General features: G+C 37.2%; 1 protein-coding gene across 13 annotated transcripts in view; it reads left to right on the top strand.

Annotated features, from left to right (window-relative positions):
- The window catches only part of NCKAP5 (NCK associated protein 5), a 1,217,724-nt gene that overhangs the window by 455,192 nt on the left and 746,290 nt on the right, over positions 1-16,242 (top strand). For all 13 annotated transcript variants that reach the window (XM_086350084.1, XM_086350120.1, XM_086350141.1 and 10 more), the window contains one exon: positions 2,449-2,522. In XM_086350084.1, the coding sequence (XP_086206210.1) occupies positions 2,449-2,522 (74 nt within the window). The remainder of the gene's footprint in view (positions 1-2,448; positions 2,523-16,242) is intronic.

Here is a 16,242-nt window from a genome sequence, read left to right as displayed (position 1 = left end):
ATTTTGCTTTTTTGCATTTCTTTTCCATGGGGATGGTCTTGATCCCTGTCTCCTGTACAATGTCACGAACCTCCGTCCTTAGTTCATCAGGCACTCTATCTATCAGATCTAGGCCCTTCAATCTATTTCTCACTTCCACTGTATAATCATAAGGAATTTGATTTAGGTCATACCCGAATGGTCTAGTGGTTTTCCCTACTTTCTTCAATTTAAGTCTGAATTTGGCAATAAGTAGTTCATGATCTGAGCCACAGTCAGCTCCTGGTCTTGTTTTTGCTGACTGTATAGGGCTTCTCCATCTTTGGCTGCAAAGAACATAATCAATCTGATTTCGGTGTTGACCATCTGGTGATGTCCATGTATAGAGTCTTCTCTTGTGTTGTCTGAAGAGGATGTTTGCTATGACCAGTGCATTTTCTTGGCAAAACTCTATTAGTCTTTGCCCTGCTTCATTCTGTATTCTAAGGCCAAATTTGCCTGTTACTCCAGGTGTTTCTTGACTTCCTACTTTTGCATTCTAGAAGTTAGAACAGCACATGACATATAATAAGTGTTGGAAAAAATTGAATGAAGACTGGATGGGTGACCTTGAAGTTTATATATTTGCCTCTACTTAGAAACACTGTCTTTAATATTTTTTCAAACAATGTATTTGAAAATATCTTTAAGAAATTTGAGTGTTCCTGTCATGTTTAAACCTTGATCAAGATACTTAATAGCGTTACCACAAACCATTGCAACTTCCTGCAGTAACAGATTTATGCTTTGCTTTTCATGTCAATGATCTTGTTTAAATAACTCACCTGAACATGCATATTAATAAGAATAAGACTCTTTGGCTAATTTTCTGTAATAGAATTATGGAAAACTATTAGAATAGTGTTGTTAGATAACAACTTGGGATGCCCTCCTGTCTAACTGAAATATTGTAGAAAGGTGAAAAGGCTTCTCCAAGGCTACCCAGGTCCAAAAACTTGAACAGAGCCCTTCCTGTTACATAAGGCCAGCTCTTACTGTGTGTCTTCTACTCCCCCACCCATTATAGTCAATATTTTATAGAAACAACTGATTTTATATAGTATTCCATCAAAATAAAAATGTTTTAAAAAGGTATCAATATTAATCTGAATTCCTAGTTTATCTTAAATCAATAAGATATAAAATGGTAACTTTCATGGGTACCTTAATACTGAAATCACTGCACACTCTTCTGTCTAAGGCTGCTGTGATGTAGACACAGAGGCCTGTGGGCTCCTCAAAGAGAAAGGGAAAGAAGTACTAGGTTCAGGATGAAATAAATGATACAAGTTTTCATTGTTGTCATTGTTGTTGTTGTATTTTTATACGTAGTTAGCAATTAAAATGATTGTATGTGAACCTCATATTCAGGAATCACAAATTTTAAAATAATTAGGTTCAGTAACCTACAGTTATTGCTATGAGCAGTTCTCATGCAATGAAGGAATCCCTTATTTTTTGGAGATGTTTTTGAAAACCTAATTTGATTTACACAAATTTATGAGTATTTCTAAACAAGAAAAGGTTGCCTTTATATCTTCTTAGAAGCTAAATATTGGTTTTCTAAGGAAATAAATATGATAAAAAGAAAAAAAAGGAAAACCAAGGACAAATTGCATTGTTCATATAAGGAAATGAAGGAAAAATAAACATGTGACTCATCAATATAAACGATATGCCCAGTGAAGGAGGGCAATGAATATGTAGTTTCTATGTAGCTCAAAAATAGTGTTTTTGCTGGAAAGTGATTTGTGTAAAATCGGTATAATCAAGACCTGCACTGTCTACTTTTTTCCTCCTTTTCTAAGTTTGGCTCAATTCGCATCCCCCCACAACCCCATACTTTTATGTGGCAAAACATATAAAACATGGCTTCCCAGGGGGTGCAGTGGTAAAGAATATGCCTGCCAATGCAGGAGATGGAAAAGATATGGATTCCATCCCTGGGTCAGGAAGATCCCCTGGAGTAGGAAATGACAATCTGCTCCAATATTCTCACCTGGAAAATACCATGGACATGGGAGCTTGGTGGGCTACAGTTCATGGGGTCTTAAAGAGTCAGACACAATTGAGCGACTGAGCACACAGCACACATACACATAACATATTGTGTAAATGACTATGAAATTTGGCTTTTCTCTGTGATTAAGAGGATTTTTATGTTGACTTGATAGAACTCCAGTTCTCCTCCATTTTTTCATTCATGGAACCATGGTAGGGTATGGAGAAAAATTTATTTGTCCCCAAATGACAATGCATATAAGTCATAGAAGCATCTATTCCTACAAATGAGACGGACCAAGGGAATTATCTTGTCCAAAATTTTCCTGTAGAGATAAAGATGATCTTAGAATCCTGATGCCTATGGTAAAGAGGTTTTGTCTTTGCCTTTGTCTTTGGTGTAATGCAGCTTTATTTTTCTATGCACAGGAATACATGGACTCCAACAAATACATTGAACATCTGTTAAATCAACTTGAGGAGCAACACAGAAGTCTCTGGAGGTGAGTTAAATCTACTTCTTAACTTAATAGCTGCATCTATAGCTTTAATCTTGATCACAGAAGCATGGAGTTGGCAAAAGGTCTCTTCTTCTACTTGGTTGCCAAAAGCACCTTTGGGGGCAAAAATCAGCAGAGGCTACCTGAAGAGTTCCATTCCTTTAATTAAAGTAAAACAGTGGTGTCAAAAGTTGTCCTTGAGTGAAGGACCCGCTCAGAGATTGGAGGATGGTAGAAAGCATAACACTTGCCAAGGTCAAGGAATGCATTTGTCCATGGCCATGCAACAAACTTATATTGTAGAAAAGAAAGTGAAGTCGCTCAGTTGTGTCTAACTCTTTGCAACCCCATGGACTGTAGCCTACCAGGCTCCTCAGTCCATGGGATTTTGCAGGAAAGAATACTTGTATTCTTGTAGAAACTAGAACCCAAATCCTCTGGCCTTTGCCTGCCTAAATATTATTTATGTTTTTCTATAATTGAAAGGCTGAGAACACTTCGGCTTAAAATTTCTGCTTCTCTTTATATTAAAAAATACATATTTCAAGAATGCTGTTGTATAGGTCCTCCATGTTTGGTTTGGTTTTTGTTTTATGTGATGGATTCTAACTCTAGGTGTGAAAACATCTGCAGGTAAATTGGAAAAAGAGGAGAGTATTATATAAGTATTATATAGGTTTTCCCAAGTAACTCATTCCCTGAGGCTTCTAGGGAATGGAGATCATTGTGATAGGATTATCCAGATCTTTAAAGTCCATGTGGCCATGTTTTTGCCAGTGCTAGTATGGACTCTGAATTCCACTTAATAAATTCCTGTAGTTCTTGTTATCTGGAATAAATATGCTAGTGCTCAGTTACATGATACCTTACACTGCATCAGAATTATTGACTATAATTAGCTTCTTCTCTAAGGTGTCAATAAGCCCCTAAAGTCCTTTATGTCTTATCTCCTCATGGCACGGAGGCCAGTTCCCCCTCTGTGAAGAAGTGAAGTGAAGTCGCTCAGTCGTGTCCGACTCTTTGTGACTCTATGGACTGTAGCTTACAAGGTTCCTCTGTCCATGGAATTTTCCAAGCAAGTGTACTGGAGTGGGTTGCCATTTCCTTCTCCAGGGGATCTTCCCGACCCAGGGATTGAACCCAGGTCTCCCGCATTGCAGGCAGACACTTTACCCGCTGAGCTACCAGGGAAGCCTCCCTTTGTACACAAAGACCTAACCCTGTGGCTTTCTTGCCCAACCTCATCCAAATCCATTTTACTCATTTGTTCTGCTCTGCTGTTAGTTTTCCTACTAGGAAACATGTTGTTCAGTCTCTAAGTCATGTCCGACTCATTGTGAAACTAGAAAACATATCTGTGGTTATAGTAATAGACAGTATTCTATTTTTCTACCTAGAAAAAAATTGCTAATAGGATACAACAAAACTGTACAATTTTTAAGTCCACTTGTCACTAAAAGACACATCAGTTAACTTTATATAACTTGATGCAATATTTGTTAGATTTGATTTTGAGATCTATAACTTGCTGATACAGTTTTCTTTTGAGAACCAGTGTGTACCAATAGCAATGTATTTATGGCTATATGCCTTTTAAATTATATTTTCCATAGATGTACTGCAAAGTATATTTAACTGAGTTGTAACATTTTCTTTAAACTATTTGTATAAAATAACTTCCCCCATCTTTCCAAAGAAAAATATATGAATGATGAATACCATCTGATGAATAAATTATACTTTATTAATAATTTGATCAGTGTGTTTTATATACATTTTTGAAGAGGAATAATAGTTTCACACATTTTTGAATCAAACCTGCATGGAAAAGGATATTTTCCTGCTTTCTTAAGGAAGTTAATAAAAACCTTTGGTTTTCTATGATATGATTAAATTAAAATCTCATTTCAGGCACAGACATCACCTAACTTAAAGTAAGACCTCAGATTTTTGTGGGCAATTCCATCCATTTTCCTTCAGAAATAGAATTATTGCTAGTAAAGAAGCAAAGGCTTACCTATAGCATCACAAGATCTAATAGAAAAGCTTTATTTAAATAATAATAAAGGGCAATAATGATATTTGAATAGTCAGAATAACAGTGAGGAAATGGAAATGGTAGTATTGAAATGAAAATGAAAACCAATAATAGTAGATTTACTATTTATTGAATCATGAAATTATACTTGATTATATTTTGCAAACAGATCCTGACTGACTTATAGTGATAGGCTTTCTGATGCTTATTACAATATCACAAATTCAACTACAGCCAAATAGTTTATGGTGAACGATTTATGAGTGACAGTGAGCAGTGGGGGACTTTTTTTTCTGTTTATGATTGAATAATTAAAATGCTTTCTTGAGTTAAGGTAGACTCTATGATATGCCAAGGACCATATACACAAACACAAGCACAGCTAAAGTGTCTGAAGTCAAACAAACATTCCCATAACTCAGTATATATGTTTTCTGATTTTTATTGTGCATTTGATTTGTAGCTGTTACAACTTTCATTGATGTTGATATTAACTAATGGTCTTCCATTTATACTTAACCTATAACTTAAAAATTCTGAATATTTTTAAAAGATTATTTTGATGTGAACCATTTTTAAAGTCTTTATTGAATTAGTTACAATGTTGCTTTTAAAAAAAAATGTTTTGGTTTTTTGGCTACATTGCATGTGGGATTTTAGCTCCCTGACTAGGGATCAAACCCACACCCCCTACATTGGAAGGGGATGTCTTAACCACTGGACCACCAGGGAAGTACCAACTTTGAATATTTTGATCTTCCAACAATAATAGTGGTCAGCATTAATTTATGGCCATAGTCTTTGAGGACTGATCAAAAGCAGAGAAGATATATGTCATACTGTTATTGCCTGTTGCTTAATGATAAAAGAATTGGACAAATGGTAGAAGATTGGATATAAGAATGAAAAGTCTTATTTTTGTGAAGGAATCTCATAGTCTTTAACAGGCTTTAGTCATTTTTTATAGCATAACCATGTGCTGTGACACAAATATATTGTTGTAATCATACTCTCAAGATAACTGGTTATTTTGGGGTCCTGTTTAGTACTGTGCTGAAATAGACCTATAATATACTCTAGGTTTTCAAATTGTTAAGGAATTTGTGGAGTGCAAATATAGCTGTCTGGCAAAGAGCATTTAGCTCAATTAATGTTTTGATACCAGCAGAAGAAAACTTCTGTGAATGTATCTGAAGAAGAGGGTGGATTTGGGATCTAGAACCTAGTCTAAGACTTGAGTACAAATCTGGGTGCATTTCAATTGCTCTGCCTCTCCCTGCCTGATAAGAAAAAATAAACATACCCAGCAACAGCTTATTTATAAGTTGATATTGAAATGTGATCATATATTTTTGTACGTTTATTTGTTTTAATGAGGAAAGTTAAGATTAGGAGAAAAAGGCTCTTTTGTACTTAATGATTTTTATATCATCTGTTACTATTTCTGATTTGACTAAATATATCTGTGACTGACAAGAAGGAGTGTGAGAAAACAACTGCTGAGACTTTCTCCTGATATTTGACAGAAATCTTTATCCATTTGCAGCCTTAGATTAAGAGTTTAGAACAAACACAAACAGTTGGAAAATACAAATGGGATTCATGAATATTTATGGTGTTAATTACTCTTTCATGTCACATATGTGAAATTATGTATGACAAATAGAGGCAGCATAACACTCTAGAAATGGAAATAAGACTGGATTGGAGGTTTTAGAGACATAGACTCTGGTCCTGGTCTGTCCAAAGTGATTATTGGATAACATCTCTGAGACAGAGTTTCCTTAGGTATAAAAAGAACGTATCAATATAGCTAGTATTTAAGATAACTGAGCACTGAGATTGTATGAAGCATATAATATCTAAAATAGCATTACCTATATATAACATGCACTGATATGTATAATCTTTTTTCTCTAATACTTATACAGCTGGATCATGTAGAATTTAATACATGTCATAAAAGGCTTCAAAGAATCTGTGTAGAAATGCCTAATATAATAGATCCCTAATGGCTTGTGGGGCTTCCCAGGTGGCTCAGTGGTAAAGAATCCACCTGCAATGCAGGAGATGTGGGTTTGATCCCAGGTCCAGAAGATCCCCAGAGAAGGAAATGGCAACCCACTCCAGTATTCTTGCCTGGGAAATCCATGGACAGAGGAGCCTGGTGGGCTATAGTTCATGGGTTGCAAAAAAGTCAGACACGACTTAGTGACTAAACAACAACAGCTTGCCAGTGACGGAACCAGATAATGTCAAAGCATTCATTTCAGATTTTCAGAGTTTGAGTTAGAGTTATCAATAGCCTGTAAGTAAGTGAAGAATAAGTAGGTTTCAAGGCCAAAATTAAATGACAAGATCTGGTGAATGCACAGTGCCAATTTCCAACCAACAGATGCCAAATCGAAGTCTCATTTGAACAAGCTATATTTAGGCTAGAGTTTCTCAATTAAGGCACTCTTGACATTTGTGGACAAGGCACTCCACTACAGGGGGCACAGGCTCAGTCCCTGGTCAGGGACCTAAGATCTGTCATGCTGCATGGTGTAGACAAAAAATAGAAAAAAAGAAAAGATTTTAGTTGTAGAATTACTCAGAGCCATTTTATTGCTAATGTGTTATGCATATCAAGTATAGACTATAAAATATAATTTTGACTTCTTAAAAAATATTCCCAAATCCTATTTTCTTAGAGCATCTACTCTGACTAAAGGTCTAAGGAATATATTTTGCGAAATGGTGACTTATCTAGGTTGGTAGCCAAATATACAAAAACATAGTTGTACCTCTTTCTTCATCTTTCTCCCCTTACTTCACAGGTACAGGATGGGTACCTGTGAATGGTAGTTTGTAAAAAGAAGCAAATAGTGTGAAGAGTCTGGGCTGTTGATAAAAGAGGAAAGTCAACCCCAAGTTCTGAGGGGCAGTCAAAGTATCAATACTACCAGATTCCAAGAATGTGAAGAACCATTGATCACAAGCAGTGTTTGCCCTGGTAAAGCACGGAACTTGTGCTTCCCCGGAGGAATAAATGTTGGTTGCCTACACCACCAAGAGGAAGAAAACACTTCACTGAAAAGCATGTAGAGATCTCTGGGTGCAATAAGAGTCCCTAAGATCCATCCTTCCAGCAATAAAATGATAGTTTCAGTGTATCCAAAATCCTTTAAAGTAGACTTTTGCATTCTGCCTTATTTGTGATTCTTAATATAAGGGAAGAGATAGAAAAAAATATTGGGGAAGAGCTTTGTTTTCATTCCCACCATGATTCAACATGCTACCTACCTAAGCAGAGTGAAGACTGCCATGAAATGATGCACATCCCAAATAGTCTTCAGGTTCTCCATAATTTTGACATATTTATACATTTTGGAGTGAAGGTAATTGGCCCCAGTGCCTAAAATTTCCTTTAGCAGTAATCCCTGTTTCTGTAAAATGTAAGTGACATTAAAGTTGCTTACTGAGAGGCTACATGCTATCATTCTGTCTCTAGGAAAAGATCATCCTTTGCTAACATGTTATACAGAAATTGTCTTGTAGCTGTAAAATAGAGTTAAGAAGCAAAAGCACACACAGCCTGAGAAAAGTCAAGCCCAGAACTTGTTGGAGATTTGCCTTCTGTGTATTTTGGTTCTTAGAATCGAATTATCCAGGCATCTTAAGAATTAGCACGTCTCTATCCTCAAGGGGTTAATTTATGTAGACCAAAGTAATTCCAAGTATTACACAGGTTGCCTTTGGTATAATCATAGACTTCCACTGGGAGAGCTTAATTGGGAACAAGTAAAATTGCTCTGCATGAATTCTTAATGGTGGACACCAAATAAAATAAGAACTGTGATTTGTTTTTTAAAATCCCTTCAAGAGAAAAGGAGGCTACCTCTGGGGAATAGACTGTGTAGCAAACAAAGAACTCAGCGCTCTCTGCTAGCAATAAAAGCAAAAGCTCATGCTAAGCCCACAGAATAATAGTGTACGCTTTCCCAGCTCTGCATCTTTCTCTCTGCTGAGGTCAAAGGAGACCAGGACTAGCAAGCTTTACAGTTTCTTCCCCTCCTCTCTGCCCTTGGGCTGGATTTCTAGCATATATCTGCATCCTCGGGGCAAGTGCAAGCATCAGGCCACCCTGGGAACCCATCAATGTCACTTCTCAATTACCCACCAGGGGTTGTTCCAGAGATGCAGACAGTCTCAGACCCCTGCCAAGATAAGAGTCTTGCCTTTAAGTCATGCCCTCTGCCCAGCACAAGGGAGAATAAATCAGGAAATTGGGTATTGTCACATGCTTCAGTGGTTATGTCATCCCTGGACGGTGGTGGGGAAGGCTGTGGGCTAAGACGTATCCCCAAGGACTCTTATTATAGACTGATGGTGCTGCTTTAGGTAAACAAGGGAGCATGTAGGCTTCTTCTCAGAGCTTTGAGACTCTGGCTGAACTAACAGCTTTATCTTTAAGGTGACTTTTGTTCAGTAACAGAAGGGGCTAATAGAACTAAATCCAGAAAGGTATCCGATTGATTGGAAGATCGCCCAGGTTCATCATGCTTCATGCTTTGCTGCTCAGTTGTGTCTGTCTCTTTGCAACCCCATGGACTGCAGCCAACCAGGCTCCTCTGTTCATGGGATTCTCAAGGCAAGAATACTGAAGTGGGTAGCCATTCCCTTCTCCAAGGCATCTTCCCAACCTAGGGATTGAGCCTGGGTCTCCTGCATTGCAGGCCTGATTCTTTACCCCATAAGTCCCCAAGGAATCCCACCCAGGTTCATATTTGATTGATCACCATTATTGTTGATTTAGGTGGCCGGTGTATGGTCTGCCTGTTTGTCTACTGTAAGAGTTGCCTAGTATTTGAATCCAAGTTATCCAAGGCAGAGATTACCAAAAATGCCAGAGTGAAACTCTATATTAACTTTATATATACATGATTTACTTATTAAACTTGTCCACCCTTAAAAGGGCTGTGCTAATCCATCAGAGAATATATTTAGGTCTCAATTGAATAAATTTATAAAATATAAACTATTTAAAACCATATGGGTTTTATCTTTGCCTATTCACTACAAATCTTGTTTGAGAGAAAAATTCACATCCATTTATCAAGACTGTTCCACCTCAGGCTAAGTGGAGGACTCTGTAAAACGCATTTTATGAAACCGTCCTTCAAAAGACCAAAGGTTTCCCCAAGGAGCTGATGGTTTGATCTGAGTCCTGAGTAGGAGCAGGTCTGGTAGCATGAGGACAGATGAAGAATTAGTTATTGAATAGATTGAATTTGGGCTGCCTTTAAGACCTTTGAGTATAACTATATGTAAGATCTTTGATGAGGGATTCAGGTCTAGAGCTCTTTATAGTTAATACGTAAAACACAATATAGATAGAGGCATTTGATTAACCTACAAAGACATAAAACTGCCCTCTGCTGTAACTGGGGACACATCCCCACCTTAAAGATGGATTTATTGCAGCCATGGGAAGCTTGAGTTGAATAATATTGTACAAGCAGGTCTGTAGAGGATCTGAAAATTATTCTACTTCTAGTTTAAATAGGTTTGTGCTCTTCAAGAAACACTCTTAAAGTGCCAAAGAATATTTCAACATCAATAAGATTCAGGGGTGACCCAGAGAAATTTAGCACTATGTAATCTGAAAACATTTGACTTAAAAACACATTTGTTATTTTTAGATCCATGCTTATCTTAATATGACAGCCAGGAACCTAATGTGATTTATTTATGTGAAATTAAAATAAAAAGCCTCAAGCAAAAGGCATTTTGTAGATTTATTGGGGGTAATAAAGATCACAAATATTCCCTACTAAGTTGAAAGAAGAAAAACTCCAGCAGGCAAGGACATAAATGACCTACTCGACATAAATGCATGTGTTGAAGCTGACATGCACCCACAGTAAAGAATGACAAAGTGCCTTTTTTTTTTTCTGGAAGGAGGAATAAAATGGGTAATTTACCATGGCCTCCTATTTAATTTTAATTTTAATGGAAAAAGAATCACCAACTTGTTAGTGTATGAGCATACTTGTGACTTCCCCCACCCCCAAAGAGATTGATTGTTAGGCTATAACTCTACATATCTCTCTACATGTGTAACTCTGGAGTTTAAAGAGTAAATTATTTGTTTTTGCTTACCCTCAATTCTTTTAGTGCCTTCTGTATTCAGAGGCCTGGAAGGGAGTTCTAGAACTCATCTCCATCCTTCAGTTCTAGGGAGGGATGTTAGAGCTTCTATGAGAAGAGAAAACACAAACTGCACATCTCAATTCTATGCTGCTCCATTAGCCAGATTTTACTAGTAGAGGACATCACTCACGTAGACCCAAGGGAGGCACTGGTTCTTGCTCCATCCCTTTACTCCTCCCCCCAGTTAATGAGAAAGACACTTCAACAAAATAATCCAAAATGTAACATTGGCTCTATCCACACCTTAAATGACTTCTATACCAGTTCCAAGCATGAAGCTCTTAGTCACACACTGTCATTTTTTCATGCATGCTCATGCTCAGTAGCTCAATCATGTCTGACTCTTTGTGACTCCATGGACTGTAGCCTACCAGGCTCCTCTGTCCATGGAATTTTCCAAGCAGGAATACTGGAGCAGGTTGCCATTTCCTGCTCCAGGGATCTTTCCAACCCAGGGATCAAACCTGCATCTCCTGTATCTCCTGCATTGGCAGGCAGATTCTTTACCACTGAGCCACCTTATTCCCCTAAGGTCTTTGGCTTGTAGAACCAACTCTTCAGGTATCTCATCTCTCTCACAGCGCTTATCATAAGACATCCAACTTCAGACCTAACACTTCACTTACCCTGAAAGCAGAGAGACAATTGGTTGTATGTTCTAATCATCTTTGTACCTAAGAGACTTAGCATGTGATAGGTCCTCAAAACACTTTTCTTAAGCCATTGAAAGAATTGATGTTGATTCAAGAAGAGAAATTATTAATGGTTCATGTGTTTATTAGGGATGAGTCTGCCTTTATTGGTGAGTCCATTGCAAGGAAAAGATCAGGCAAGCATAGCAAAAAGTCCTTTGTTTCAGTGCCGTACCAGTGCTAAAAGTGACCTGTAGTTTCAAGATAGTTCCTCTTAGCAAGATAAAGATGGGATACTTCATGAAGATGTGAACATATTGCTTTTGATATATAAAGCTAGGAAGAATGCTTGCTTCACCAGACTTTTATTTTATGCTTTTAAAAAATTCAATCATAAAATAAATTTGGAGACATGTCCTGTCTGCCTGTTGTGTCACTGGGCATTATAGGAAAGGTTCCAACCAGTAACAATAATCAAGTGTGTATTTCTGTCCATAATTTTATTCCCATTATCTACCAATTGTATCTTGGGCTACAAACAACATTTTCAATAGACACAATGAAAGAATTTCTCATAATTTTTAAAGAAAAGGACAACTAATACAATTATGTAAAGTTTAAAAATAAAATAAAATTAAAAAAAAAAAAAAGAAAAGGACTAAGAGACTATGAGAGGTTAAAAAAAAAATTCCATGGTAAAAATCTAGGCCTTTGATAATTTATCACCTTGAATAAAATGAAAAAAAAATTGTAGAAAAATTGTAGACAATAGATTAAGTTACTTTTAAAGATAGAATTGATAAGATACACACTGCTGTACATAAAATATATAAACAATAATGAGCTTCTGTATAGCACAGGGAACTATATTCAATATCTTGTAATATCCTATAATGGAAAAGAATCTGTAAAAGTGTGTGTGTGTGTGTATGTATGTGTATATGCCTGGAAAATCCCATGGACGGAGGAGCCTGGTAGGCTGCAGTCCATGGGGTCGCAAAGAGTCGGACACGACTGAGCGACTTCACTTTCACGTTTCACTTTCATGCATTGGAGAAGGAAATGGCAACCCACTCTAGTGTTCTTGCCTAGAGAATCCCAGGGACGGTGGGGCCTAGTGGGCTGCCGTCTCTGGGGTCGCACAGAGTCGGACACGACTGAAGCGCCTTAGCAGCAGCAGCAGCAGCAGCATATATATATATAGGTTTCCCAGGTGGCACTAGTGGTAAAGAACCCACCTGCCAATGCAGGATCCATAAGAAACATGGGTTCTATCACTGGGTCGGGAAGATCCCCTGGAGGAGGTAACCCATTCCAGTATTCTTTCCAGGGAAATCTCATGGATAGAGGAGCCTGGCAGGCTACAGTCCATAGGGTTGCAAAGAGTCGGACATGACTGAAGCAACTTAGCGCACACGCACACACACATACAAACATATATATATATATATACACATACATATATAACTTTTATATATATATAAAAGCACACATTCATATATATATAACTGTATAATATATATAATACATATATTAAAAGTATATATATATAATAGATATGTACATATATATATTAAAAAACTGAATCACTTTATTGTACACCAGAAACTAATACCACATCATAAACCAACTAATACTTCAATTAAAAAAAAAATAAAAATAGAATTGGGGCTTGGCCTGAAAGTCTATAAAGTGGTACTGGCAGAGAAGACCTTAGAATTTTGTTAAGATGGACACACACTTGAAGTCAAGGTCATTCAGCATAGATAACAATGACATGGGCTGCCAAACAGAGGGCACGTTTTCAAAGAATTAGTGGCATTAGTAGAAAATAAACAGATGAAAAAAGAGAGCAACTAACAGCCAAAAGTAAATTTCATTTTTATTCGTTAAGTGCTTTAGATAACAAATAAGGGGCACTTTTTATCTCCTAAAATGTTACCTCCAATCTAGTCCACCTGGGGTGGTATTTGGTGGCACACTGCTGCAATCAGGGTCTCTGTTCTGACTGCTTGGGGAATGTGCTGTCCTGTTGAGAACTTTTTCAAATACTCTCTGGTTCCTTCTCTACAATGTGAAGTTCATGTCCTGATTCTGACACTTACAGTGTGGTTTCTGGAAAAGCCCTTTAGACATCCAGGGCCTTGGTTTCCCACTGATAACAAGACAGGGTTAATCAGTGATTTCAGCAGTCTTTTCTTTAAGGTTAACAGTCTGTAATTATTACCAATTACCTTGTAGGCCAGCTGAAGGGTTGAGTGATGAAGACAGAAAAGAAATGATAGATCCATAGAATTACTAAAAGTTGAAAGTGATAGAAAGTGACAGTTTTCCTTCTTGAAAGAAGGCAGCAAAGTATTTTTATATACCTGGTCTTCTTTCAGCTCTAACTCTTGGACTGTGTCTTGGCACTGAATCTTCCAAAGGTAGTAAAACAGCATGCTGGCAGACCTAGGGCACCAGAATAGAGTCAGAGTCTGTGACCACTTTCAAAAGGCTTTGCAGGAAATTGTTCTATTGAATAATGTTTAAGTTTCCACAGAAGCTATGAGCACAGCATGGTGGAAAATAAAATGTTATTTGCTCATTATATATTGAATGATGCTCATTACATATTGAAAAAATATGCCACTCTGAGGTTATGGTCCCTATTAAGGGAAACTGCACTGTCTTATGATGTCTCTTCAGTGCTCCCTAGAGATTCACAAAGTCATTGGCTAATTGAAAGCCAAAATGTGTATTTACCTGGATTTATTCATTTTTATTATCTAACTGATTTTCCTGTGTCTTGGCTTTGGAAATACATATCTGAGTGGGGTCAATTACAGATGGCCACTCTAAAGAGAAATTCTTTGGGTCAGATTCATAATTTAGGACTGTGGCCTTTGGAATCATTTGTTACCAAGATGACATAATTTAAACTGTACCAAAAGTTGCATCTATCCAAAAATATCTCTCCCACAGGACTGCCTGGAATTCTTATGCTTGAAATAAAAGAAATTGGGTGTCCAAAAAATCACCTCTGAAATCTGTACTTGCCACCTGAGGGGAGTTCTAGGTTTACTCTCTTAGCTCCTGGTAGTACTCACCAAGGATTAGTTTGCCAATTAGAGACCTGTGGATATCTGAGTCCTGGCTTTTTTTTTTTTTTTTTTTTTAGCAAAGTTAAGCTCAGCATATTTAGAATTGAAGAAAGTCCTAGTAGACATGTTAAGAGTACAAATCTAAGTATTTCTATTTCTAGCTATACATGTCCCTACCAACGCTGACCTTCTTTATTACTGATTATTCCTACACACACACACTCCCTACTGTGGCTACCAGCTGGGGTGAGGAAGCGGGGAGGGGCAAGATACGGGTGGAAGATTAAGAAGTATAAACTATGATGTATAAAATAAACTACAAGGATATTGTATGCTACAGGAAATACAGTGAATATTTTACAATAACTCTACACGAAGTGTAATATTTAAAAACTATGAATCACCATATTGTATACCTGTACTTCATATAATATTATACTTCAATTATACTTCAATAAAAAACAACTGCAGTGAGTTATCTTGTGGAGAAGGGATCAGCAGTATCCTAGGATATTCAGGAGGGCAGGTACTAGTTAACCAGTTGCCTATGTTAGAACCTGAGGGATGGCAACTCAGGGCTAAAAAGAAATGTTCTGATACATTCTGTTCTCTAACACAAAGGAGGGTGTTTGGGATAGTGAGCTGTGTGCCAGTACAAGTGTCCAGGCAGAGCCTGGGTGACCGTCTTTCAGAGGTCGTGTCCAGGGGATTCTCCTTCAGTGGATGGGGAGAGGTCAGGTGCCTTTCGTGTTGGATAACTCATCATGCAGCTTTTACTCTCTGGCCCCAATACCACCATCAGCGTCTCTATTTGTAATGACTATTTCCTCATCAGCCCTTTAAAATATTGACAGTTTGATCTGTTTGACCTCAGTCTTCACTTTTCCAAAGGAAGCAGATTTGGTTCTTGCATTGCTCCTCATACAACTTACATTTCAGACCCCTCTTACACGTGGCCACCTATGTGATTTATTTTAGTTTGTCAATATTCCTCTGAATGTGTGGGCCTCTAATATAAACATAATATATTTGATTATGAACAGATTACAAGTTCAATTTCAGTCATCCTTTGAGAGAGGGTTATTATTCTAACTGTATGATTTTTACCCCAGTGGTACTAATTGTTAATAACCTTTAGGCAAAATACCTAAAATTCCAGCATTGCATCACACATATCCAATTACTCTCTTGTGGACTCAAAGAATATAAATCATTATTTGAAGAAAGGACAAGGAGTGTTTTAAATTTAGAAAATCCGTTCTCTTTTTCTCCACTGTTCCATTACTCCCTGACTTTTGAAAATTGCCTTGTCCTGTTTCACATCTTCTTCTTCTTTTTTTTTTTCAATGCCAAGGCTTTATTTATGGTTAAAGGGTCAGAGAAGAATTAATAATAACAAATAAATTAGGTCATTTCTGACCTTGGTAGAACTTTTATTGGATGATTACTCTGGTCTTCAGAGGGAAGAAGGGAATGAGGTTCAGATTATCAGTGAAATGAATAATTATTAATTTAACATTTACAATCCCAAGGTTAAGGAACATTAGGAAGGATAATGCTAGGAAGATTAAACAAAACTCAGGAGAAAGTATTTCAGAGCATAGCCAAAGTGAATGGAACTACTGGATACTTTGCTTATGACAGAGATGGAAGTTGAGCATTGTAGATGTTGTCTGGGTTCAAATTTTGATTTTCCCAATTTCAGCCATATTATGACAATGCTGTGTGCATTTTAGGACTTCTCTGGTAGCTCAGTGGTAAAGAATCCACCTGTC

This window comes from Bos grunniens, chromosome 2, assembly GCF_055505025.1.
Source record: "Bos grunniens cultivar Pamir isolate PY7600 chromosome 2, Bosgru_T2T1.0, whole genome shotgun sequence".
NCBI lineage: Eukaryota > Metazoa > Chordata > Mammalia > Artiodactyla > Bovidae > Bos > Bos grunniens.
This window is presented reverse-complemented; position numbering and strand designations above follow the sequence as displayed.